Below are 26,109 nucleotides of genomic sequence, written 5' to 3' on the forward strand. Positions count from 1 at the left end.
TGACCTTTATGCGCGAAGAGTGTGATAGAGTGATAGAAAAGAGGGAAGCAAACAACAGAAAGAGGGAATGGTAAAGGAAAAGTGATGGGAAGTAGAGGGAGAACAGGGACAAACTATGCAGCCCCCTCCTTCTCCGCTTTCTCTGATCGTCCCTTCCCGGTGTCCTCTTCCCCTACTGAAAGCCTTGCCCTCCATTTATTAGCGGAGCATGCTGGCCATGGAGACATTGAGCGAGGGATAGAGAGATGGAGGCAGAGAGGAAGAGAGAGTGATGGTGAGAATATCGATTCCCCTGTGTTGGTCTGCTCTGCTCCAGAGCCTCAGGGGTATGGGACTGGGGATGGAGAGGGGGCGAGGCGAGAGGGAGAGAGGAGAGAGGCTCTGCTGGAGGGGGGGAGGCAGGGATGGAGGCGGGTGAGGGTGCGAGGGAGAGGGGGTACAGCGTGGCAGCTGAATCCCCCCCGGCCTGTCTACTGAGGAGCACGTCTGATTGAGCAGCAGCACACTAACGCGCACTGACAGCCTGGCCTGCAAGGGGGCTGCCCTGCCTCCATCCACAGCCCAGCTACAGCCTTAATGCACTGCCTGTGTGTGTGTTTGTTGGAAAAGAGACAGAAAGATAAGCGAGCGTGTGTGTTCTTACCATGGTAATCTTTGTAGAGTGGGTTGGTCTCTCTCTCTGAGCCTTTGAATGATTCCAGGGCGATGGCATTGTCACATAGCCTGGTTATGCTGCCCATTAGAGCTCTGTCCTGTAGGACCAAGAGGGGGGGGGGGGGGGGGGGGGGGAAAAATGTGCAGGTAATTAAAAGCCTCCTGACGGGCCATCAGTGTTGCAATTAATTTAGGTCATCATTTCCTGTGGCCAGGTCATTTGTGCCCCTGGCTTAGGTGAGGGTGATGAGGTGTAGAGGGGAGAGAGGGCTCAGAGAGGTTACACAGGTGATGTCAGGGGCAGGAAAGTGGACATACACTGAACAAAATAGACATGAAAACAGTCAGTCGCTGCACTCTAAATCATTTAAATTCCTTAAACAACCATATTAGTGGCAAAACCCAAAGTTGGTGCTCAGTCAAACCTGCACACAGCAGGGGAGGACAGATAAGAAGTAGGAGACACACTTAAAGGCTTGATGAGTGGAGCTCCCCCTACTGGTCAGGCCAATAATCTAACAAAAAAGAGGACAAATCAGAGGTGAATACAGTAGATGGAAAGAATGAAGGAGAAACATACAAAGTGTGGATGTAGAGGGTAAAGGGAGAGGAAAGGAGGGAGAGAGAGAGAAAAAGAGAGGGACACTGGGATGGAGGGAAAGAGGGAGTCCTGCATTATTAATCCCTTTGCCTCCTGAATCATTCACATCCTCCTTTCTGTGTTGGCTGCCACCGCCTAATGCAGTTTTCATGCCTTCATGTCTTTTCCCCACTCTTTTCTTCTTCCTTTTCATTTTTGTCCTACTTTTAAAGTATGCATATCCCACCAGTCAGAGCCACCGGCACTTTCAGGGTATCTGAGGTCACGCTAATGCAGCAATTAAAGCAGTGTAAGCGTTTGGATACAACAAATTATTCAAAACACTGATGGCACAATATGGCCAATAGCATCCGTGCCAAAGAAGAGGGTCAGCTGAAACTTTATCACTCATAGTCTGTGCAGGCCGTTAGAACTTTCTGTGCTTATTTAAATACAAAGGGGAGGCTCCTTGCCAAAGACTCAAAAGTTTTTGAGTCAGAGGAATCCAAAGTGTCCACACAGAGGAGTGAACAGTACAACATGCACGTGCTGCAAGTTTAAGGGGGTGATCAGGGAAACACTCACCTAAGCTGCACATCTTATAAGAAATCTTATGTTTAATTTATAAGGAGCTCAAACAGTCACTTTAGTTTGCCAACAAAGACCACGCTGGCTCAATTAGCTCAGATTCCATCATTGTAAATCCTCTGAAAAACTCAAGCCTCAGCTGACTATCACTGAATGAGAGGTCACGAGGAGAGCAGAGAGTTCATCTTACTTTAAAATATCTCCTAATTTAACCCCAGCCTTTGATATTTTTTAACACTTACTACCAGACTCTAAATCAGAACATGGCTCCATGTAAATACTCAAAAATCAGAATAGCCTAGTATTGTACATTTCACAAATCCCAGTGTGAATATTTTCAGTCTAAATTCAATTCATCACTCTGTTGGATGCAGAGATGACTTTTAAAGGACGTTTGGAGAGTAGCGCCTATATACATATATACAAGGTAAAACAGAAGGATATCACTTTTAAAGCTGGAGATCTAAAGCAGGGGCAATAAATTGATTTTCATGATAAATAAGGTTAATAGGAAAAACTGAGACAGTGAAAATAAAGATTCTTTCCTCATCTTAACCAATCAAGAGTTCAAGCAACTGTCAGACTTGTATTTTATGTTGGTTCTTGCAACCTCCTGTAAACCAAGCTAAGTATTTTGTATTGAAACACTGCACATGTATAAGCAGTGCTCTCAGATAAAAGAAACATATCTTGCTTACCTTAAATAATCAATCGTATCAGTCACTTCTAATCTTGATCAAAGTGTGCCATAGTGTGTTTTAAAAGTGCAAACGCAAGTTTAGAGCTTATACTTTAGCCTGCAAAGGAAAATTCAGTGCACTTTTGTTAATTGTTATTGGTAAAACAAGAGCAAAACTTGTTTTGAGTTAAGGTTTTTACTAGTAAGGTCTTTTTTTGGCAGAAAAAAATCAATTAAAACTGTGCATCATGTTTGGTGTGAAATAAGGGTTGACCGTTATTCGTTTTTCATGGCCTTTATTGATGCCAGTTATTAGTTCCTCATGACACCGATAATAAATATTTGGAATACATGTGCATTTATCATGAAAACCAAGGAAAATTGCATAATAAAAATGAGGAAAATAAAAAACTTAGCAAAAGCTCTGTAAACATGAGAAACAGCACAGAGCAACAGCAAGAAAATACAAAGGGATGCTGCATACTCCTTGTGTTGTTGCCACCCAGGCCTCTCTGTGATTGGCTGGCAGACCTGTGATACTTAGCCAATTGTAAGAGGGTCATTAGGTGAGACTGTTGAAAAACAACACCTTACCGTGAAGTCAAAGTTGCCCACCTTTTGGTTAATTCAATTTATCTACAATCGTAAAAATAAAATACTGACGCAGATGATTGGTTAAATGCCAAATACCAGCTTTAAAAATCGGCCAGGCCAATAATTGGTCAACCGCTGGAATGAAAAAATCTGAGATTTAGTTTTGATTGATGATTTTAACAGGCATTGTTCTAATATTTGTGATTTTATCTGAGAACATAAGCCCAGTTCATCTGAAAAGAAATCTACTGGATATGACAGTTGTAATTACCACAATTATTAGATTATGCTAGATATATTATGAACTTAAAAATATGCAAAATGTGCAATCAACCAACAATTAAAATACATACAGCTCCAGGAAAAATATAGACTGCAAACAAATATTTCTGTTATTCTACTAGGATTGTGTTTGATTGAAACTGTACTTTTTTGTCTTATTAAACAATAATTTGCCCTTATTCCACCATAAAGTCATCTAAATTCTCTATTTCAGTCATGGAAAATGACAACTAGTTAAGAAAACAAAAAGATGGAATACTCTGGAGACTGTGGAAAATGCAAAAACATTTTGCAACAAAACACTGTTTTAACAAAGAGTGCATATTAACCCTAGTATCAGGTATGGATACAAACAAACAGAAAAAAAAACAAAAAAGCATTGTTTATGTCTATTATGATGTTTGATTTTGTTATTTTTATTAAAGAAACAATGAAGTTAAGTCTGGTTTAACATGTGCAATCATTTACTCCTTTTCTAGGTCAAATGTGTTGAAGGATTTTCAGGTCACTGATATTCAGAGATCACTTTTGGAACTGAAATGTAGTGCAAGTATTATCTTAATAGTTCAAACAAAAACATGTATATTATCAGTACAAAATATTTTAATAAAGGCTCTTTTCAGGTTCTTAATGATGGAAATTAAGTAAACAAATGTTGAGCTTAACATTGGATGTAGTTTTCTGTAGAGAAATAGCATAATTAATTTGGGGTTTGTTTGACTTTATGGCTGGTAGCTTATACAAAGAACCTGTATTTGCAGTTAAGCAACCGCAAATCAGTACTTAACAGTTATGTCTGACAAGTCCACACCCTGAGTCTAAATATTTGCATTGGATGACAAACCACATAGTCTGAGCAGGAGGTAAGATTAATTTTGGTGTATTTTAGGGGGGTGAGGGGTCTATTTTGTATTTGTGTGTGTTTACTGATGGGGATGCAGGAGGTATTATGATGGAGGAGGGCCGAGCCAGGACAAGCCTAATTAATGTTTCAGTTGGACTGTTGCTCTGGGCTGCTGTAAGGAGGCTTTCAGTGAGTTGCTTAACTTCCCAAGCTGCTCAATAATGGATGGGGAGTCCGGTGCTTTCTCGGACAGCTAGCCCACTGCTGCTTGTCTAGACGGTCTTCCAAAGGCTTCATTTGCTAAAATTAACCAAACTAATTAGCTAGGCAAATGGACTGCCGGAGAGAAGCAAAGCAAAATACTTAGAGTATCATAATCACTGTGATTGTTGACTTAAAATAAGAAGAATGCATGTCCAAGATGCTCATAGCTGATCAGATTTAACATTTGTGATGTTGAACTGATGATGAGGTCATTTCAGTGATGGCCATCCTAACTGCCACTCATTACCTCCATGTTGGCCTGGTCACCAAACACCTGACTCAGTCCCAAATTTCCCCCCTCTCCTCTTCTTCCCCCTGCTCATTCACTTCACTCCCCAGGGTGGAGAAGGGGGAGGGGACAGATTAAGGGTTTGGGGGCCAGGCCAGAGAGGGACATGGGGACCGCTCCCACCACAGCTGACATCTGCTAGTTAGCCATTTTACCTTTTTTGACTACGCCAAGGCCGCTGTGCACTGAGCATATAGGCTCTGAGCCAGAGCTTGTTGTGACAACACAGCTGTTCTGAAAGTTGAGCGTCGACCTACAGCTTTCTATAAGGGTTCATGGATAATGCAGCTTTCATGGTCTTGAAACTGAAGACTGTAAGAAAGTAGGGTGATTACGGTGTAGGTGACGTGTAAACATTTTAGAAGAAAGTCTCAAATGGCTTTCTGGTCAGTGTGCTTCTGTGGTCGTCTGTCTGAGGGGGGGCTGTGGTTTGCCATATGCCTCAGCAGATGACTCTACCTTCACACTGAGAAGCCAGACTGTACACAGACGCACGCACGCAGACTCAAACCCCCAAAACACGCGCACGCACAAAACACAGCCAGTAACACACACATCACACAACTACAAGGAGAGATATTTGTAAGAGAATAAAATGCAAACACACGCACACTCTCATTGTGTACAGCTTCAAGTAATTAAAAGCCCAAACAAACAAATAGATTTAGAGGCCTCTGAATGAAGTGTGCACTCAACTGGGTCTGTTTGGGGAGTGATGCGTGGAGGAAGAGGCCCCTCACAGGCCTGAGTCATACCAGGGTGACACTGAACCACGGGGTCAAGAGGAGGCCCCACTACAAAAGGGTTCAAACTTTGTCCCCCCTTATTGAACAAGACAAAGCAGGAGTACATGGGCCAAACATCAACACAAGCACAAAAAATCCTAACTGTCTGTAACATGTGGATTGAAGTCAGTTCAGGTTTAGCAGATTAATCATTCCACTGACAGGAAATGATATCAAGTGTTGCAGGATCCAAAAGTGAAGCAGAGACTGTAAGAGAGGAGAAGAAAGCACAGTCCTCCACATTTTTTATAGAGCAATCTTTTATATCAAGGTAGTGGATCAATCACAAGTATCTGAGAAAATAATAACAGCTTATTCTCAGCTAATAAAAAAACTATAAAAAATGGAAAGATCAGTTATCTATCAGGCCAGTAAGTTATGGCTAATGGTAAGTTAAATCCTCAGATCAATTTACCTCTGTCATTACCAGTTTTCGGTACAACAAATATACATTAACCTCTTATCTAGGTGGATTGTCATGGTAACTAAAGCTGCACATAGGATCCAAAGTACAGTTTTTGCCTCCCCAGCAGAGGTGGCATGTCATTATACGTTTGTAAATAATATGCATTTTTCTGCCACATATGTGCTTAAGTAAATTTCACTGAGATACGTTCTTTATTCCCTTTATATCACAGATTTAATCACACATTTGATCAAACACGCTCACAAGGAAATGTATTTGGATAAGATACACACCTGCTCCACAATCCTTGATCAAAGTAAGCTCTCTTTAAAGCACTTTCCTGTGCTCACAATAAACAATATAATACATTGCTGTTAGAATCATTCACTGAGAACTCACGGTTTAATCGCTGTTTTGTCAGCTGGTGCTGCATAAACATGTTTGAATATGGGTCTGTCTCCACGTAGCCAGCATCACACAGCAGGTGGGCCATGTGATGCTTTGTTAAAGCTCCACAAAAAAGTGTGTGGACTCAAACTTTGTTAGTAAGTCAAAAGGCACAGCTATAATGGTACACTTGTGTTTTTGGACAACCACTGCACATATGTACGCACACACAGAGATGCTGAGCTCAGAAAAACACCCCATTCCATGCAAATTGGTATTAATGCATTAAGCATCTGATGACAAGGTTGGTAACAGTATGACGTTAATACAGTAGAGGTTTGCCTACTGTCTGCCAGAGCTGATGAAGGTGCACTTCTGTTTTTTTTTTTCGCACGAACTGTCCAAAGATCTGGAAACAATTCGGCCTCATTATGATTTTAAAATAAATGAAAAATAAATTATATGTAAATAAGGTTGATAAATATCACTTTGACATTGCTATTACTAAGCCATAATCAGGCACTGTTATGCATGACAAGGTTGTGGTTGTTCTCTTAGGGTTTCCTTCATTCAGAGAGGAAGCTTAATCAGGTTCGTGCTAAAGTTAACATATCAATATTGCCTTTAGTTAAACGCACAGTCAGTTATTCTGAATGTTTAACATGGACTGTCAGAATCACTGTAAGTTGCAGGTGGGATATGGCACACCTGTTGCAGGTGCAGGCAGAAGTGGATGGTATGCACTGTGGGTGGTAACGGTCAGAAATCCAGCAATCCAGCAGGAGCCAGAGGGAGCAGGTGGGAGTGGGATTATGAAGAGTCCTGCGCAGGACTCTAGTTTGTAGACTCAGTGGAATAAGAATGATGAGAATATTAAGCTTAATAAACCTTTTCCCTATTCTGTTTGTCATGTAAGCCTCCCACTAGCCACTCCAACATGTAGACGGCAGGGGAGAAAGAAAAAGAAGCTGCAGTAACACCAAACATGTTTTTGAGTCTGAATTTTATAAAAAATCAATCATTTCAATTTTGGCACAAAGATGTACCCAAAATGTAGTTGTTTGCCTTCTAAAATTTCCTCACTAAGATGAAACTCTACCCACATTACGCGTCTAGCCTGTAATCAGGACCCTGACTGTGTGCGTGCTCTCCTTAGGAGCAGGTTATGTTTCAGATCATCTTGCAAAAACACCACTCACTGACAAGTCAGATCCTTTGACCAAAGTGGTCTGTGAGCTATAAGTGAGAGAAGAAGGAAGAGAGAATGACACACACTTTGCCTTTACTGTATGACTTTTAATACTAAATGTATTTCTTAAGGATAATGACTGTTTTTACTGCAATGTACAGCAGAGAATTATCAAAGCACTGAAGCCTAATATGTCTTATACTTAAAGACCCCGTTTATACCTTGCATTTACATTTGTTTTCGACATTCAGATACAAAGTTGACTGCATTTAGTACATGCATCTGCCCTTATATTACCAATATGTTTTCAGTGAATTCATGAAGTCAGTTAGCCTGCAATAGTAACACACTCACCCGCATATTAGCAGGCATTTCATAATTTCTATGGCTCCCAGGCTTACCATCCATCCAATCTTGGTGGTCACACGGCTGCACCCCTTATGTCCACACCTCAGGGTATGTTTACTAGATTGTATAATCACTGTTTCCCTTTAAAGCATATTAATAAAAAAAATGAGGAAGACAATCTGTTAAAAAGGCAATGCATAGCTTAAATATTCAAGCTACTGGGAAAAAAATGACTCGGGGTAAATTAGCCATGAGCTAATAGACATAAAGAGCAGAAAACCTGGTCTTTCTGTCACAGACTTTTTATTTCTTCAATGTTCACCACCAAACAATTCAGGATGGAGGCATCCAAAACCACCTCTGTGTGCAGTCTGAGCTATCAGATATCAAATTGTCTTCAATTTGCATTGATGTGTATCCACACCTAGCATTAAGGGTAAGCATTTGGCATCCCAATGCCCAACAAAATAGGAATGCAAGGTATACACAGGTCTACAGATATAATAATTAAGTGTACACACTGTTTAATTTTTTTTTCATATTATTATCTATGGCTCAATTTTGCTTTGTTTATTTACATCAGGACTGTGACGAAGATAAAATATTTAAAACTTTCCAGCAACAAGAATAAATTTGTGGTTTTATTTGAATTCTTGTTCTTTTTGACTTGTGCGGCTTATTGCAGCTATGTTGAATTTAGCCTTATTTAGTTTTGTTTGAGTCAAGTATTCTAATATCAAAGTTCACCCTACCTGTATAAAACATGGCTATCTGCTGATGTCTGACTTTTAAACTGTCACACAACATGTGAACAGGCTAACTCTGGGTTTATTTATTGTGATAATATCTAGCTTTATGGGACAGAGAACAGATGAGAGGAAACTGAGTAGAAATGTGCCATGAAAACTGGGTCCAGTACAGATATCGATGTTTACCATAGCAATTGAACCGATGACACTACCAATGTTTGGTGTAGGACTCCAAGTATGCCAGGATTTTCTCAGGCTTAGTCATGGAAATAGATCAGAGTTTGTCCAATAGGTGACTTCTTCTGACCTGTATGAATTCTTATTTGATTCAGCTGCCAGAGATACCAGATGCGATGCCAGCATAAAATTGATTGGACAAAACAAACACTGGTAGGTGATACACATTTATATCACATAATTTGGTTGATGGCCAATGTTTGTAGCCAGCGTCAAAATCTTCCAATACAGATGTTAAACTGATGCATATGTGCATCCCTATTACAAATGAGGGTTTACGTTTATCTTAGCATTTTTTTATTGTGAATTTGACTCTAACAAAAGGAAGACAAAAGGGGAGTTGAAAAACTAAACAACAGTTTAAAATGCAAATAAGTATATTTCTGCAGAAGCACATTAATGCAGTTACAACAGAAGTTGTCTAAGCTCAGTAGAACTCGAGTTACAAGGTTATGATTCGGTTTGTTTTATCCGTCTTTTTTCCCTCAAACACAGACACATCCCTCATATTCAAAATTTTTTTTTTTTTTAAGCTTCTCAGGCAGTTTCTCTGTCTTTTTTATGTGACATTTGAACACATCATGACAATAAGGATGCAGTTGTCTAAGTGACTTAGGTTACCTGAAAGCCTCATATATAACTTCTTATGTTTATTATACTTCTCATGCTTATTAACTTCAGTTCTCCCAATTCCACCACTGATTTCTACACTAAAATAATATTTTTAACTAAAGGGATTTCCACCAAAGTTTGGGAGAAGTTTTCATCATTTATCCGGGCAGAGGAAGAAGAAATTTGTCTTGTAGCAGCCGAAGCCAGAGATATGATTGCATGTTTCCCCCAGTGCTAGGTGGTATGATTGCATGCTACTGGCTGGCAGAGAATTTGATGCACAATGCTGGTGTGTTTCTGGCTTTTGTTGCCTTTGCAAGATGATGCAGTTATATCACAAAATGACGTTACGTCACAGAGCCTGTGAGACTCGACAGCAGTATCGCTAAGCTAAATACAACAATATTGTTTTTAAGGTATTTGAAAAAAAAAAAAAAAAAACAGAGCCAGGTCTTTGAGGACCAGGGTTTTGTTCACCATCCTTAAGGCCTTTACACACCAAACGCGATTCTTTTCGTGCAAATAATTCACTCAAAATATTTATTTTTTGAACCCGTAGCAAGTCAATGCAAGCTTCCATACCAGTAACGTAATTTCGCTGTGCAAAATTGCGGCAGATATTTTTTTGAACCGTGGTCGATTTTTTTCAAAGTTCTGCTCTGACGAGTGCATATCTGACCAGTCATTTCACTCACTGGTGTGAGTTTTTAGGCAGACAGAGGAGCAAAAACGTCCTCCTCGCCAACCCCACATGATGTTTGTAATCTTTCCATATCTGTCTGTAGACAGTGTCCGTGGGTTTTCCCTCACGTAGCCTGGTAGAGAGGGAGACAGGCAGCAGGCAGCCCAACATGTCCATGTGAATGTAAAAAAGCTACTCACACATCTGGAGCTATTTCTAAACTAAAGGGACTTTAGTCCAATGAAATATCTAACAACACAGTCTCCTCTGCCCTCAGACACACGACTTATAAATGCTCCGCATCAATCAGCTCACTGAAATGACTCCTCTCACCAGTCTGTGATACAAACAGGTGAGCCAATTGGTGTGCTGTGGAGAGAGTTAAATCCTCTCACAGCGAGCCTCAGCTGTGCCCTTATTATTGTTATTAATAATATCTACTATAGAATAAATGTAAAGTCAGTCCCTCCTTTTAGCAAACTTGGCTAGCACAGTGAATAAAACAGTGAAACTAAACAGCACTGACCTCCTGGCTGTGCGTAAAATTGCGCATGGAGCAGAGGAGAGATGGAGAAACCTCCTTTTATTAACCCTTCATACATATCACTGTTCAACAAAGGACAGGAAAAACACACCCCAGACTTTTGCAGCGCAAATGTTTATTAGTATGAGCAACAAAATTCACCTCCGAATTATTTGCATTTTTGTGCTGTTTATTTGCGTCGCCCTATATGGGTAAAGGCCTTAAATCTGTGCATTCCTATTAGCAATGACATGGTTGTAAGTTTGAGGTTTGATATAGTTGAGTTGCGATAGAGATTACACTCCACGCAAATCCTTTAACTAAATTCTGAAAATGGTTTTGTGCAACTACATTTCCCTTGAAGAAGTCCAACATCTTTATATATTTAATTTGAAATTAAAGACAGCATCTCATGCTGCTTCTGAGCCTGACACTTCCATCACCATTTGTTAACAACCTTACTTACAATTAGGCGTGCTGTCTGCTGTGGAGATGGAAAATAGACCTTTATGTAAACCTGACAGTTAGTTTAAAGGGCACTATGGTGAAAGTATTTAGTGGAAATAAGACTTATGGTCCAGCTATAGAATATAAACAGTAATGAGTCATTCTCATGTAATTGTGGACTTACCTGGATTAGATGTGAAGGCACGGTAACAACTGCGACAGAAAGAGATGACCTCAACAAAGCTCGAAGTCCGTAGAGAAAGGTACTGAGGGAGCGGCCATGTTTGGGGTTGTCATGGCAACACAAGTCATCACCCCACAGAGCTGAGCCAAGAGAGTGAAGCCCAATTCGCAGGATGTTGCGTGAATTTGACTGTAACAAAGAAAAAACAAGGCAAAAGGGGTTTTGAAAACTAAACAACCATTTAACATGTAAATAAGTAATTTTTTGCAGAGGCACATCAATGCAGCTACACAGTTTCATCAAAGTTCTCATCGTAATGCTGAGCAGATGGCAGCTTTTGGGTAATTTTGGAAAGGTGTGCTGTTTTGGGTCGTATTCCCAAACTGTGGGAGAGAGCCACTGGACAGTCTGCTCACCAGCACAGACGATCTGAACACGGTGCCCAAACGTGACTGGACACAACTGCCCAATCACAGAGGCCATCTGACACACGCACAATGGACCTGTCAGACAGGCTTCCAATATGGCCGCCACCCAGAAACCCCAGCACATTCTTGGCACAACAGCGATGCTCTGCAGCCAAGGGGGCCTGGGTAAGGGTGGAGTGCCTTCCCTTGAACCCCCCACCACAACCCACCACAAGAGATCAACAGTAACCCACTCTCATGAAGACAGTGAAAAAGTGGGCAAACAGTAGCGGGATATATATCACCGAAACAGAGAGAATGGAGGAGCCTGTCTGAAGTGTGAGAGGTTTTTAACCTTTAGTACAATTGCCTTTTATTTGGGATTTCTTCACGATGGCTCCTGATTACTGAGGTGAGAGCCAAGAGTGATTAACAAAGCTCCGGCCTAAAATCTGCTCATTTTTCCCCCTGATCTCTCCTCTCTCTCCTTCATCCCTCCCCCTCCATTATCTCAAGCTCTCCTCTCCTCTTCTCTCAACCTCCTCCGCCCCACTCCCCATTGCTTCCTCTCCCAACAGTATGACCTAAGCTGTGTTTGGACCTGAATCAGAATCACAGGCATCTAAGAAAAATAAACGCCATTGTTTCTGGGAGTTTTTCACCATTGGCTCATAGTTTCCCAAAGGAGGACTCTTAAACTGGACTCTATATTCATTGTCCACTATACCATCGCCACATACTAATACTTCACATTTGTATTACAGTGCACTGTGAGTTTCTGTCTTTGTCATTATTAGACATGCCCTTTCTTTGTTCAACAGCCTTTGCATTCATAGTTCTTGGGGGCCACATAATTAGAAATCTTTTTCTATGTCTTTATCCTGGCAGGGGGGAGACTGTGGTAACAAGACTGTTGCTGTGGCATCAGAAGGACAAGCCAAACTTAACTCCTATAGTTTATCCTATAGAAAAACCAGGGAACAGTGCCAGCAGAGTCCAGCCAAGGACCAGAGGACAGCCATATAGGCTGCAGCCAGCCTGGGACCACAATCTAATCACAAGCCATCCTCGGTGGAGGCTTATAGTCCTGCTGCCACACTTGTCTCAAAAGACCCCCTAAAAATGTGCTACTGAGGATTAATCCTTGTTCTTCACTGTTATTTACTCAGTAAGATTGATATAAAATCTGCATCTTGTTAACAGTTCCTGATGGCTGATTAACAAATAAAAACATAAAGGCACACACACTGGGAATCAGCCATACTGGGCATTCTTGTGCCAGAGCCCATGTCGCTCTGTGCCGGTCTGCATTCCTGGACTGTGCCAACTGCATGTCAGGCGGCCACACTGCTTTAATGATGTCAGCAGTTAATCTGGCGTGTGAGTGACAGCGCTCGGGGAGGGAGGGTGGGGGGTACTGGAGGTAAATCCTGTGCATGAGTGACAGGGGGAGAGGTGGCTCCAGGTGACGAGCAGAGGGGTCACTGAATATAGGTGAATGAGGCGCACAAGCACAAACAGACATACAAAAAACACACACATACATATAATGTAAATACATTCATATATAAGGGAACATCACAGTGATGACAGGATTACACTTGGCCCCGAGGAAAACAGACGGGGCCGTGGATGTTTCTGGCGTTCTATATAGGACTGATGGTTATTAAAAAGATGTATGTCAAAGGTAAGGACACACAGCTGGGACACACAGGTGAGGCCAAGCTGAGCAGGTGAGAGAGAAGTAAACAGACTTGAAAGAAATGGCGGTTGGAATGTGACAGCAGAGCAAGGGGTCACAGATGCAGATCTAGTATCTGTTTTAAAAAAAACTCTCGTCTACATTATATGAAATGTTATCACTTCAGATCAAAAAGACTGACGGAGCTCACTGTTCTAAGTGAGAATGTAAGCAGACATGTTTGACCTACAAATTACCTGCAAGTTTAAGAGTTCAGTTTTTAATGGCATGAAGGGAATGTAGGGATTTTTTGGTTAAGTACAGAAGCAAAACCACAAGAAAGAATAGATACAACATGTGTGACAAAATTATATCAGTCAATATGGACACAACTTTTTTCACAACATCCTTAAATTACACAAAACTCCCTCAAGTGGTTAAATAGATTGAAATGGTGATAAACCTTTTTAATTCTGTCAGCAGCTTATGTAAAGTTTTAATGCAAAAGTCCTCTGAGTAATTTTTTTGGCTGTTGTATGCTGAATTGAGATGGAGATCATTAATTTTTTTTTATTTTTGGGGCTTTTTGTGCCTTTATTAGAAAGAGGAAGACAGTGGATGGACTCTGTAACAGGGATGAGAAAGTGGGGAGAGACATGCATCAAAGGGCCATAGGCCGGACTCAAACACGGTTGCCCGCGCACGTGGTGCATGCCCCAAACCCCTTGGCCATATGCGTGCCCGGAGATCATACGTGTTTTGATTATGATACCCTTATCAATACTGCTTACTGAATCCCTATCAGTACCACTACATATCCTTTTTATTTTTTGTTGGAAAGACAAAACGACTGCATTTTTAAAGTCCCTGTAAAGTGAAATCTAAACTTTGTGTCTTAACAAGCTAATTATGTAGGAATATGGTTACTGTAAACATGGGGAAACATTGAGATCTATGTGTGACTGAATTTTGGATTTAGACTGTTAGAAAGTTGATTACATCTTTCCTGGCTTGGTTTAATTTGAGCAGGGGAAATATACAAGCCCATGACATTACCAGTCTTGATGGGGAACTACACAACCTCCCTAACGCCACAATGATATAAAATCAGAGAGCAGTTCTTCTCAGTACAGTCTGTTGTTAGCTGATATCACTGCCTTCGGTGAAAGTTAACAGCCAGCTACATGAGGTATGTTTGTTCACTGTCAGGTAAATTTCCCAAATCTATCAGCCATGGCGATCTCATTAAAAGCATCATAACAGAGAGACTTGTACTAGAAAACAGTAAATTCAATCCTTAACTTCTGTCTCTCTGCTCAAACAATTATTTGAGGATATTTTGTAGGCTATATGACGCAAAATAATTATGCCATGATCACAGAAATTGTATGATTAATGGTAGGTGCATGCTGATCATCACTAAATCACCTGTTATTTAAGTACGTTATAATGAGGTAAAAAATAATTAATAATGCTTCATAAAGCTTGTTGTGTTCATTTTTAAGGTCATTTAGACGACCAGAAAGGAGAGGCTTGAAATGGTTAAACTGATTTTGAGATCAAGCAAAGATTTTTTCTCTCTCCCTCTCTCTTTTTCTTTAAATGACCAATTGATTGGTCATATGTGGGTTTTATTTCAATCAACCAAGTTTTTCTTTGGTAGCCATGTTTTCCCTAAACTTATTCTGAACTTCCACTTGCCAGGTCCCTGGTAAAATTTCTGGGTTTAGCCAGGATAAGCCTATGTGTGACCACTTCTGGAAAATTCTTCACATTCTTCACAGAAATAGGGTTTACACATGCTTGCCAGTGTTTCCTTTCACCATGTTCATTAATACTATGAATGAATCCAGGTGTACACAGCACTGATATAAAATAAAAGAAAAACTTCATAATAGTGTCAAGCTTTGTTATTTTATCACCATTTCTGCTTTGTCCTCCTTACATTGTGTCTTAATTCTGGAGTCTTTCTGACGGAGAAAGTCTCCTGTGAGGTACATTTATAACAAGAATACGAGGAAGATTTCAGGGGCAGCCTGAAAGCAAATCTTATAGAAATGATCTTCTGTGCAAGTATGCAAAAGGCTGTTTTGTTCTTACCATGGGGGTTGCTAGATCAAATCCCTCCCTGTGTATGACCTCTTGAAGTGACTTCAAGAGGGCGGAGTAGGACTCAAGCATGGTACTGAAAATAGCAAAGGATAGAGGGGTGTGGACATATTTGAGAAGAAAAACCAGAAAGAGAAAAAATGGGTTAGTTGAGACATGTAAACTGTAAATGAAACCATTTTGATAAAAGTGGGCTAAGCCAATCACCACAGTAGCTTAATCTTCTATGACTGCAGCATGTTCCTCCTGACTGTGCTTTTCTGGAGCCACTGAGGCAGACAGATGATCCATATCAAGAGATCCAATTAATTTATTTGGTTGATTAAATTACAACATGACTGGTTCTCTGTCAGCTCCCTGAGGATCTGATTGTGCAAAGACAGACAGACAGACGGACAGATCGACAGATGTAAACTCACAAACATGCACACAACAAAGATAAGTGAGGAGGGAATTAATGGGCTGATATCAAAAATTAACAGGGAACAGCATTTTGGTGTCTAATCAGGAGTAAGATGTGCACCACTGACAAAAGGCACACCATACTATCAGAGCATCATTAGAAGGATGCATTACTGCTGAGCCCTCCATGAGCCTACAGCATGGCCAACAGGAATGTTAACCCTATCTTTTACACAAGTCCCTCCACTTAAGAAGGACACACCATTGTAATGACCACTCTGTAGTGAGTCACAGTGGGCCTCTACGTCAGTTGTCAATTGAACCTGCAGGCTACAAAAGCTGATACACATGGATTGGTCACACGCCAATAGGCCTGCATAAAGAACAGTAATACGCACTTGTGTTGATTACACTTATGCCAAGTATATCCATGTACTCTATTTCAGTTATTCAGCCCAACAATGGTGCCTCCTGACCCCGCTGGGCCTAATGATAGAGCTGGTTTGGTGAAAGAGGGACACCTACCCTCCTCGGCCTCTCTGCCCATGCCCCTGCTCTGAGGTAGGGGGCTGGGATGGTTTGACATGCAATCGAGCAGGAGGTTGGCAGCCATTGTGTGGGACGCCATTGTGTTTTAGCTGCCCCCACTGAGCACCCCTCATTCAGGTACCAAAAAGGTCTAGGTGCTTAGCTACAGGGGCTAGCGCGTCGGCTAATTAGGATCATACACGAGGAAGCTTCTTTATCTGAGTGTTCCTCATTCAGTGAGGGAAGAAAGGAGGAGAGAAGGGGGGATGCTTGGTCTTAAACAACAGGATCTGTATCACCTAGAGAGCAATTTGTGCCAATTATGCCTTCAAGTGAAACGGAGCAATTTAACAGCTAGGGTATCAACATGGGGCTGTGGACACGTGCAAGGGGGAGTAGCCTGCTTAGGAGTTTGTGTGGCACATGTGCGTGTGTAATGTGCTGAGTGTGTGCGTGTCAGAATTGGGGCGGGGTTGGGGGTACAATGGTGCAGTGCAGGTGTAGCTTCCTGCTGTCAAAATGTCTGTTAGATCTATAACACATTTAAATGTAGTATCACCATGTCACTCGTACAACTAACAGTGACTCAAACTGCAGCAACATCAGTAAAGAAGATGCTTCGTTTGTTTCCTGCTGATAGGGATTTCAAAGTTCTGAACAGAGCAAATTCTGTTGACTTCATGTCAACGCTTGTAAAAATGTTGGCTTTAAACTGAACAAATCCACTACTTTTAATGTGTTTGCATGGTACTTTGTTAAACAGGTTTTGTTTGCTGATATAAAGGGAGAGGGAATCCATAAAGCCTCTTCCACATCCTCTGTGCTCCAGATTGCTGTATTTACCCAGAGTGCGTGAGTGTGCCTTCGTGTGTCCTTGTGTGTTCAGCAGCACTCTCTGAGTAAAGAGCCTGCATGACCTCTGCACCCTAAGTACACTCAACGCAGGAGAAATCAAACAGACGCGGAGCAAACAAGACCCTTATTTGAATAGACACACACAACATTTCCAAGAGGCTGAATGTCTCAGGCCACTCAGCACAGAGGGAGTATCGAATGTTAAAGACATAAAAATAAATGTATATAACTAAAAAATTAATTAACAGTTTAGTAGAAAATGTATTTATTACAATAGGAAAAAATGTGCATCCTCTATGTTACAGCTGTTGCAATACCAGAATTTTAAACTTAGATATAAGTTAAAATGAAAAATATCAACAACTGTTTTGATACAATGGCAACACAAATGTAAGTCCAAGCGTACGCATGTACAAAGCTTGTGTAGCAGATTAAACAATGGTTACATTTCCTACATCATCTGCGATATCATGGTGTTAACCAGAAGTTTATGTGTATTTTTTCAATCAGGCTGTCTTTAAAGAGCCCAATCAGGTACGGTGTCACAGTATGGTTTGGTAACCTGTCTGTGCAGTTAAAATCCAAACTGATGCGACTGCATGGGAAATAATAGGAGGTAAAAATCACACATCCCTGCTGACTTTTTCTGAACAGGCTGCTCTCAGACAGATTGTAAATGATGAATTCCGTGTTTTACATCCAGAGTATGAACTGCTGCCCTCTGGTAAGAGGTTCAGGGTTCCCCACTGTAGACTGCGCAGGTTTAAAAATTCATGTATTCCTGTGTCTATAAAGTTACTTAATAGCAGCAAATAAGGCAGAGAAGGAAATGGGCATGACTGTGATTTCTCTTGCATTACTGCACTGGTACTCTGAGATTATAATGGTATTTATGTCTTGTTTTTCTCGGGTAACTATTTATTGATACTCACTGTGTAATGTGTATGTTGTTGATTGTCGTCTGTGGGACAGCAAAGTTTATCTCAGCTTACCTTATAAAGTTATATCTAATGTCAAGTGCATAAATACACTGTCAACGATTAAGAACATAGTTTGTGCAATTTGTACAGTGGTCTTTCTTTTGCTCATAGCTAGTTTTCATTGAAAATCTAGTAGAAAATCTTTAGTATAAATTTGGTTTGGGTATTTTTCAGTATCATTGATCACTAAAATAATAGAGATTATATTGTTTTAAGTTACACTTACTGTTAAAGAATTGAACTTTTGACAACCATTCACTATAATTAAGTTTTGATTATATATATTTTTACATATATTTTTAAGATATTTAACATCTCTCTGGAGGTTTTTCTACCAAACTAACGAGGGGTCCTGTTTTTTTGGCAGCTTGAGCTTCTATGTCCAGCTTTTAATGTGGAGGTATCTTATTGTTTTTCCGTACTATGTTGAAGGAAGTGGATTATCTTGTGTTCTCCCTACAAAACTGCATTTGAATATGTTAAGAAAGGCTCTTGTTTCTTCTCTTATTATCCAGCTAATACTTTTATAATTGGTTAAAGTAAAAAAAAAAGAAAATAAATAATTAACTATCATAAAAATATTCTTCCTAAGGCACTACAATATTCTTCAGAAATCTCAACTTCCTACCTCTTAGTTGACTTTCTTTCCCATGCACCTTCTGGTTGCATGGCTTATACAGTATGAGCTCTTTAAATTCCATCGGACTGTCGGCATTGTTGCTTCACCTGTATACTGTGAACAATGCCATGTTTGCTTACTTGTATTCTGTGGATGATGTCTTATTTGCGTAACTGTGGTTTGTGGATGATGTCGTGTTCGTGCGCCTCTGCTCTGCAGATGGTGTCTCATTGGTTTCCTTTCGTTCTGTGGATGATGTCTTGTCGTTTTACCTGTGTGTGGGTGATGACTGGGTGGGATGCTCTGGAAGGTAGAAGCGGTGGCACTTGGCTGCCTGCCGAATTTCTGGCTCCATCGTCTTGGAGACGTCATAGTAGTGCCCGAACCGGCATGATGATGCCAGGGCAGTCTGTGGAGGTCAAAAAGTCAAACTCATTTAAAAACTCATGTGAATTGTATTTTCAATCATCTTTGTCCAAAGAAACAGCCAGATTTTGACATGAGTTTAACTAATTTTAGATAAGAACGAGGTAATTCTTGAAGAAAAATAATCTTATTAGTCTTGTTAATATGTTACATGAGTGTTTTTTTTACAATACTATGGTAATGCAATTGCATTGTTTATGGGTCAATCCTCAACATTCCTATAGTGGAGAAGTTAAATAACCACTACGACCACAGTCTTAATCATTTCTTCACATAAACGTCCACTTCTGGCTGTGAAAGCAAACGTGTCAGGGATGCAGGGGAAGGCGGATGTTTTCCAGCAGCTGAAAGAGAGAGTTTTAGCTCTTCTTTCTCAGTAAAACTGGGGATTCCATTGTTAGAGGGGCCCTTAATCTACTCCTAATCTGGATTAGGGCCCCCGGTGTGTCCCTCTCCTGGCAGGACGAGGGGGTCAGCAGGGCAGGGGGGTCAGGGGCTCATCTTCTCTTTGTGAGCATGGCAACCCGCTTAGCGTTCCATCCCCGCCCTGATGGCCTCACCTTTGATCTGATGTCTTCATCGAGAGAGCAACACAGTGGGCTCTGCCAGCAGAGGTGTGTGTAAGGGGAAAGTAAGCGTTGACTCTGGGGGTGAATTTGGGATGCAAATCCTCTGGTGGGGGCTTACTAGTGGTTTGTAAAGACGATTTTACAGAGGAAGGGGGAGAGGTGAGGAAAGGACACAGATATAAAGAAGTTTCCAGGGAGAGAGAAAGAAGGAGAGGATCCCTAGGGATACACTGTGTGCTGTTAATCCACATAGCGATATGGATTATAGACAGAAGGGGGGAGACTACAGAGAAGTAGAAGGGGAGGGTCAGCTCTCAAAACGGAAGAAAGAGTGTAGGGCTGCCGACCCTAGCAGGGGGAAAGGCAGGGATTTGGGGAAGACAGAGGCGCAGGTCTGGGTCATAGGGTTGAGCGAGCAGACATGTCAATGCACAGACTGCAAAGTACTCTTGTTTCCCAGGCTAAGCAGGGGTGCAGGCGTGTGTGTATTTGTGTATATGTGAGTTGGGGACCAGTGAAAAGCCTACCTATTGCCAGCTAAGTGTGAGTAATCTGGTCCAGCTCTGAAAGGAGAGGCTGAGGCCTCATTCACTCCACAAAGGAGTTTAGAAGCTCATGGATTTAGTGGTGGAGACAATTGCCAAACCACAAGGGCCAGAGAGCCATGGCTGGTCTTTCTCATACTATCCTTAGCAGAAGTATACCAACACAAGTTGGTATTGCATGGTTCACTCAGTTACATACATATTTTGATTCCATTATAATAACAGACAAGTGAAGTTGTCAGGTGGGCTGATTACCTGTACTTTTGGCAGATTCTGATAGCGCCAAGCAATCTTCATAGAATCCAGACTGTCCTGAGGTTCAGTAGACAGTCTGGGCTGCTCCGCAGGCTTGTGGACAGCAACATCATCCAAGATAGGAGCTGGGAGTTCCTACACAAAATGATACACAAAATAGGATAAAATAAGTTGATGGTAGATGGTCAGAGAGACATTTCATGATCCCTTACAAGATAATGTCATATAGATTGTCTCATTTTAAAGGAGTCTTCTTCACCAGAAAATAATGGAAAAAAGTTTATGGGTCAGCTTTTGGGAGTAACTTGAATTCTAAACTTTTAAGTTGATATAAAAATGGCTAGAAAACTATGGGTTAAAAATCAAGAGGAATCTTTTTTGCCTTGTGTAATCTAACAAAACCATCACAGTGTGAGAGAGAGAGAGAGATTATTGCTCTGGCACTACTGCTGAGAGATGACTGATCCTTACAACTCTGTGACCTTGAATGACACACAACATCCAGAGTCAGACCAAAACTGGAAATGAAACAAGCAAAACTGAGTCATTTTCCAGAGCTGAACAGTAGAGGATTTGTAAAACTCAGACCAACATGCATAATAAAAAACAAATGAGAGCTCTGCCAGATAAAACCTAGTTCTTGCACTGTACGACAAACACATATTTCTAAAATGGGGCAAGTCTAGCCTGATGATTGATAAGCTGAGGCAAGTTAATGTAGGTTTAAAGTTCTGCAGTCTGTGTACATAAGCACATTTTTTTCTTTCAACTGATTCCTTCCAATAAGCTGGTGGCTTGTGTGTTAACATGCTGCATAAACTACAACCTTAGCATCAGAAGATTAGCATACTGTGAATGTAGCTGGGGAAACACTAAATGATTTGATATATTCCCATTGGGAATCCCCCTCTTTTAATAAGTCTTTGATATGTAAAGAGAGGGTGAGGCTGTGACCCCTCCCACTATCAATCAGTGGTAGAGAGGCCCCCCTCCTGTATGATGGGTGGCAGTCAGCTTCTTGGACTATGGTCCTCTTCACAAAGTGATGCATCGGGAAACATTTCAACAATGCCACAACCATGCCACCGTCGACCTCTCAGACACCCCCACTGACCCTGACACATCTTGAGGAAAGCTGTGTGCCTACAATACCTGCTAAATCATGGCTTGGATCAGACACAAGACTGTACGGCATTTGGTTGGTTAAAATCCTGTGACCAAAAAAACTCTTTATAAAAGTGGGCAAAATATTTCAAACATCTTTTGACTTATTGAAGTAAACAAAAGTTTTTCAAAATGCATCTCTGACAATATAAAGTGGAAGAAAATATACATTTGCAGCTATTTTAGCTTATTTGTGGATGCATTGTCAGAAGCTGTTGTGTAGATAAACATGCAATTTGCAGAATAACACATTTACTTCAGAAGAGCTTAGAGAACAGAAGGCACCTCCTTTCATACCTGTAAAATGTCATCTGGGTTATCCTGAGCAGCCGCCACAAAAAGTTCATGTCGACATACGACGCCCTCTGCCAGGAAGTACTTTAAGATCATACGAGAGAAGCTATCATATCGGTCCTCCTCTAAGAAGAAAGAAAAAGCATGAACAGTCACTTTTTGAGCATGAGTGAAAAAGTGCAACAGACATCAACACCTAGAAACTGCCATCTAATGCCATACACACTGTCTGCTAGGCCAAAGGAAAAGATATAGTAGTAAAATATGAAACATGTATCAACCTGAAGTCTATGTTGTTTCATTCAAGATAGATGTCAACGCTCATGACTGCATCAGCCTCACTGACTGTAATTGATGTAAGGACCACATTCAGGTTAACTTTTGTGGAGAAACAGCTGAGGTGGCATAGAATCATAGGAGCTTCAGTGTGATGTAAGTATCAGAGCAGAAATGACATATCCAGTTCTCTTGTTAAGGTCTCTACAATATTTCTGTCCACTTTCACCCATCATATCCCTTACTGGCAGCGGAGGTGAGAGGGAGACACCTGTCGTAACTATGCACCTGACCCCTCCCCCAGCCCGCAAAGATAAACAAGCTGTCGGACAACTGACAGGAGGAGGCAGAGGTAGGATGAGATAGTGAATGTCTGCAAAATGATTCCCGACATGTGGTTTGCTTGAATCTTGCTGCTTTTTGTATGACTTCTGAGGGCAATGGCATCCTTTTATTATGTGGCTAGTGGCATCCACATCAGGTGTATTTATTTTCATAAAAGTAGGTTAAAAACAGAAAAGTTGTTTAGTGTAAGTATGTGACAGTAACAGGTTTTAAACTGTGATATGATACCAGTAAAAATTATAATCATGTTTTGATACCACGGCAGCAAAATAAAGGCTTTCTTGGCACACAGTATTATAAAACTATACCGCAATTGTTTTTTAAATTAATTTTCAAAAATACAGACTCATACATATTGTCTAAATTACACAAATATGTTGGCTATGCATTTGTGTAATTTAGAAAATGTTATCTCTTTCACTTCAGCAGCTTTTCTGTTAAGAATATGGCTATAGATCTGTATTTTTCTTTAAAAGTTTTGGTACTTTTTATATTTTCAATGACTAATGACACATAATATATTGTTTCAATTCACATGTTACTGAAAAAAACATCATAAAGTATTAAAAATTTAATTTCTTAGTTACAATCTCATTTAGAGGAAAACTCCAGGAATGATCTGAACTGGCATACAATTCTAACATTCTGCATACTTCCCCAAACGTAGCTTTTCTCAGAATACACAAAAGCAGTCGCCTGGTCATTTCATACCCCAGACCCACAAAAAAGCCTGTATCATCACCATGAACACCCCCTAACAGGACACATAACTTTCCCCAGCATGCCACTGCTGCTTCCTGTCACAATCATCATTTTGTAAAGATTTCATAGGCCTCTCCACACAATGACACAAGGACAAAGGCAGCACTGACAGTTAAAGGTAATGGGCATACAGCTGACAGCTTGGGAATGACATCCTGACGTGTCATCCTCAAACATCCAGAGAATTCCCCCCTCCCACGTTCCTGGTCTATGTCCTCACCTACGGGCTCAGGATGGCCCAGGAAATTCCATGGCTCTTCAATTTGTTGTCGGTGGGGCTCCCTGTTCTCTTATTGATGGGTTTCTAGGTCAGCAGGCCTTTGTGGCTTTCAGCAGGCCCCACAAAGACTCCCAGATGGGCCCTCTCAAGATGGGGCCTATTGTGGCTGTGTTTCTATGGGAGCCTTACAAATGGAACCTCCAGGAGTCATTAGGCTGTTGAGGCGGGGGGTAAGGGAGGGGGCGGGAGGTGGAGGGGGATATACGAGCAACAGGGGGTGGGGGACGGTCATATCTTTGAGGTGGATCAGTCACTCTGGACAGTCATGGGATGAATTTTTTTTTTGCTTACTCTGACTAAGGTTTGGTAAAGGGGAGGGAGGACCTTGTCTTGATTCAAACAAGGGAGTGGAAGTCTTGAATCATATCCACTAATGCTGAAGGGGGAGGAGCGAAATATCTGGGTCAGAGTGCTTCCCCCATGTATGATTCTCTGGTCTATGTGGTTTTATATATGTATATTTTACAGCTGAACAGCTCATATCTTTTAGGGCATATAATGGGAATATGGAGAAAAAGCGGCAATTAACAAAACCCTAAGATTCTGAATTATAATTAGCATTACGGATGTAGTTACAAATGTAATAGAAAGGCAGTTATAATATAGGTAATATGGGTCAAATGCTAATAAGCAGCATTTGTCAAGCCTTAGTCTTGTGTAAGTCAGACATATCTCTATTTTTCAGTTTCAAATGATTAGCAGTATTAGTCTAGAGATTTTCTAGTAGAAGTAAAGTACAAGGTGAAAAAAGACATTTTACATGGATGACTCAGACATTTGTGCACAGGTGAACTTACCTTGCTTTTAAAACCTTTACTGAGCCCTTTTACATGTTTGTATTACTGCACTTTCAAAGTTTCACTTCATTTTTTAAACCTTTGTTTCTATATGTTGTGTTTTATACTGATTTGCTTAAAAACCCTCTCCTGTCACACTAAAACATTTTTAACCAATGGTAATTTCAATCCAATGTAATATCCTCAACATTTACAAAAGTACTTCTATTTGTGATGGTTACTTCAACATTGCATGTTTCATGTTAAGAGTAGTGCCTTAAATGCCTTAACTCTCAATAATATTTCCTTTTTTCCAAACTTCCATGTAAATGTCATCTTTGTGCTCTAGAGAGACAGCCACTACTGCGTACCTCCCATAATGCATCAATAAGCCTTCACACACAACTCACCAGCAGTGATTACAGATTATCAGGAGATGTTATCTGAGCAATCGTCTTCAACATACTGCTGATAAATGCTATCCAAATGGCAGGAAAAACAAAAAATCACTGTGCAACATGGGACAGGTTGGGATGAAAATCCTTACTGCGTTTGTACTGTCACTCTGTGGGAAACTCCATGGCAACATCAACACATAAACAACGACACTTAGGACATTAATACTGTGAAATAATCCCTTCTCAAAAACTGACAATCACACCATGCACCTTTCAGGAACACCAATTGCATGAGTGTCTTTTTCATCTGCACTATATTATTTTGTCAAATACTCATTTATATGCAATTATTCCCTGTATTTATTTATTTTCTGTATATTTGTTGTCCGTGTTGTTCTCAGTTACTCATAACTTCTCAGATGGTACTCATAATATCTATATTTACCTTACATTGCTTGTAATTTATTGTAATAATCTATCCATACTGTGTTCATATTTTTACCTCTGCCAAGGAGGTTATGTGATCAGGTGGGTTTGTTTGGTTGTTTGTTAGCAACATAACTCAAAAAGTCCTGTACGGATTTTCATGAAATTTCCAGAAAATGTCAGAAATGGCATAAGGAAGAACTGATTAGATTTTGGGACTGATCCGGATTACTGTCTGGATCCAGGAATTTTTTAAAGGATTCTGTACTATTGGGAGATAGGGCTAATGGCGGAGGTCTGCACTGTTACCACTTTACACCAGGAGATGGGGGACATGAGTAACTTATTCAAAGTTTTGGAGTTATAGAGTTTGAAAGACGCACGCCTGGTCGAGGAGACAAGTCGGAGCGTAACAGAGAGAAAGACAGCGAATTGTAGCGAGAATACTCACAATGCTGGGAGGAATAGAGGAATATTCACCCTCTGCCATGACTTCCACATGTAGCGAAGCCAATGCTTTGCCTCACCCTGTCTCCACCCCACCGCGGAGGGAGTAATCGGCGAATTAGATTTTAGGAGTGATCTGGATCATCATCTGGATCCAGGAAAGTTTTTAAAGGATTCTTCGCTATTGGGAGATAGGGCTGATGGTGGAGGTCTGCGCTCTCTGAGTGCTTTTCTAGTTATTT

The 26,109-nt window shown here is 40.8% G+C and overlaps 1 protein-coding gene across 2 annotated transcripts in view; it reads right to left on the reverse strand.

Annotated features, from left to right (window-relative positions):
* Positions 1-26,109, reverse strand: part of elp4 (elongator acetyltransferase complex subunit 4) — a 92,592-nt gene that overhangs the window by 60,144 nt on the left and 6,339 nt on the right. Inside the window, exons 3-8 of one of the 2 annotated variants that reach the window (XM_041791687.1) lie at positions 22,161-22,282; positions 20,700-20,834; positions 19,177-19,313; positions 15,512-15,596; positions 11,324-11,512; positions 644-752 (exon numbers count right to left, since the gene is read on the reverse strand). In XM_041791687.1, coding sequence (XP_041647621.1) covers positions 644-752; positions 11,324-11,512; positions 15,512-15,596; positions 19,177-19,313; positions 20,700-20,834; positions 22,161-22,282 — 777 coding nt within the window. Of the gene's footprint in view, positions 1-643; positions 753-11,323; positions 11,513-15,511; positions 15,621-19,176; positions 19,314-20,699; positions 20,835-22,160; positions 22,283-26,109 lie in introns of both variants that reach the window. The other variant, XM_041791679.1, reaches the window with a different exon arrangement.

This window comes from Cheilinus undulatus, linkage group 1 (genome assembly GCF_018320785.1).
Source record: "Cheilinus undulatus linkage group 1, ASM1832078v1, whole genome shotgun sequence".
NCBI lineage: Eukaryota > Metazoa > Chordata > Actinopteri > Labriformes > Labridae > Cheilinus > Cheilinus undulatus.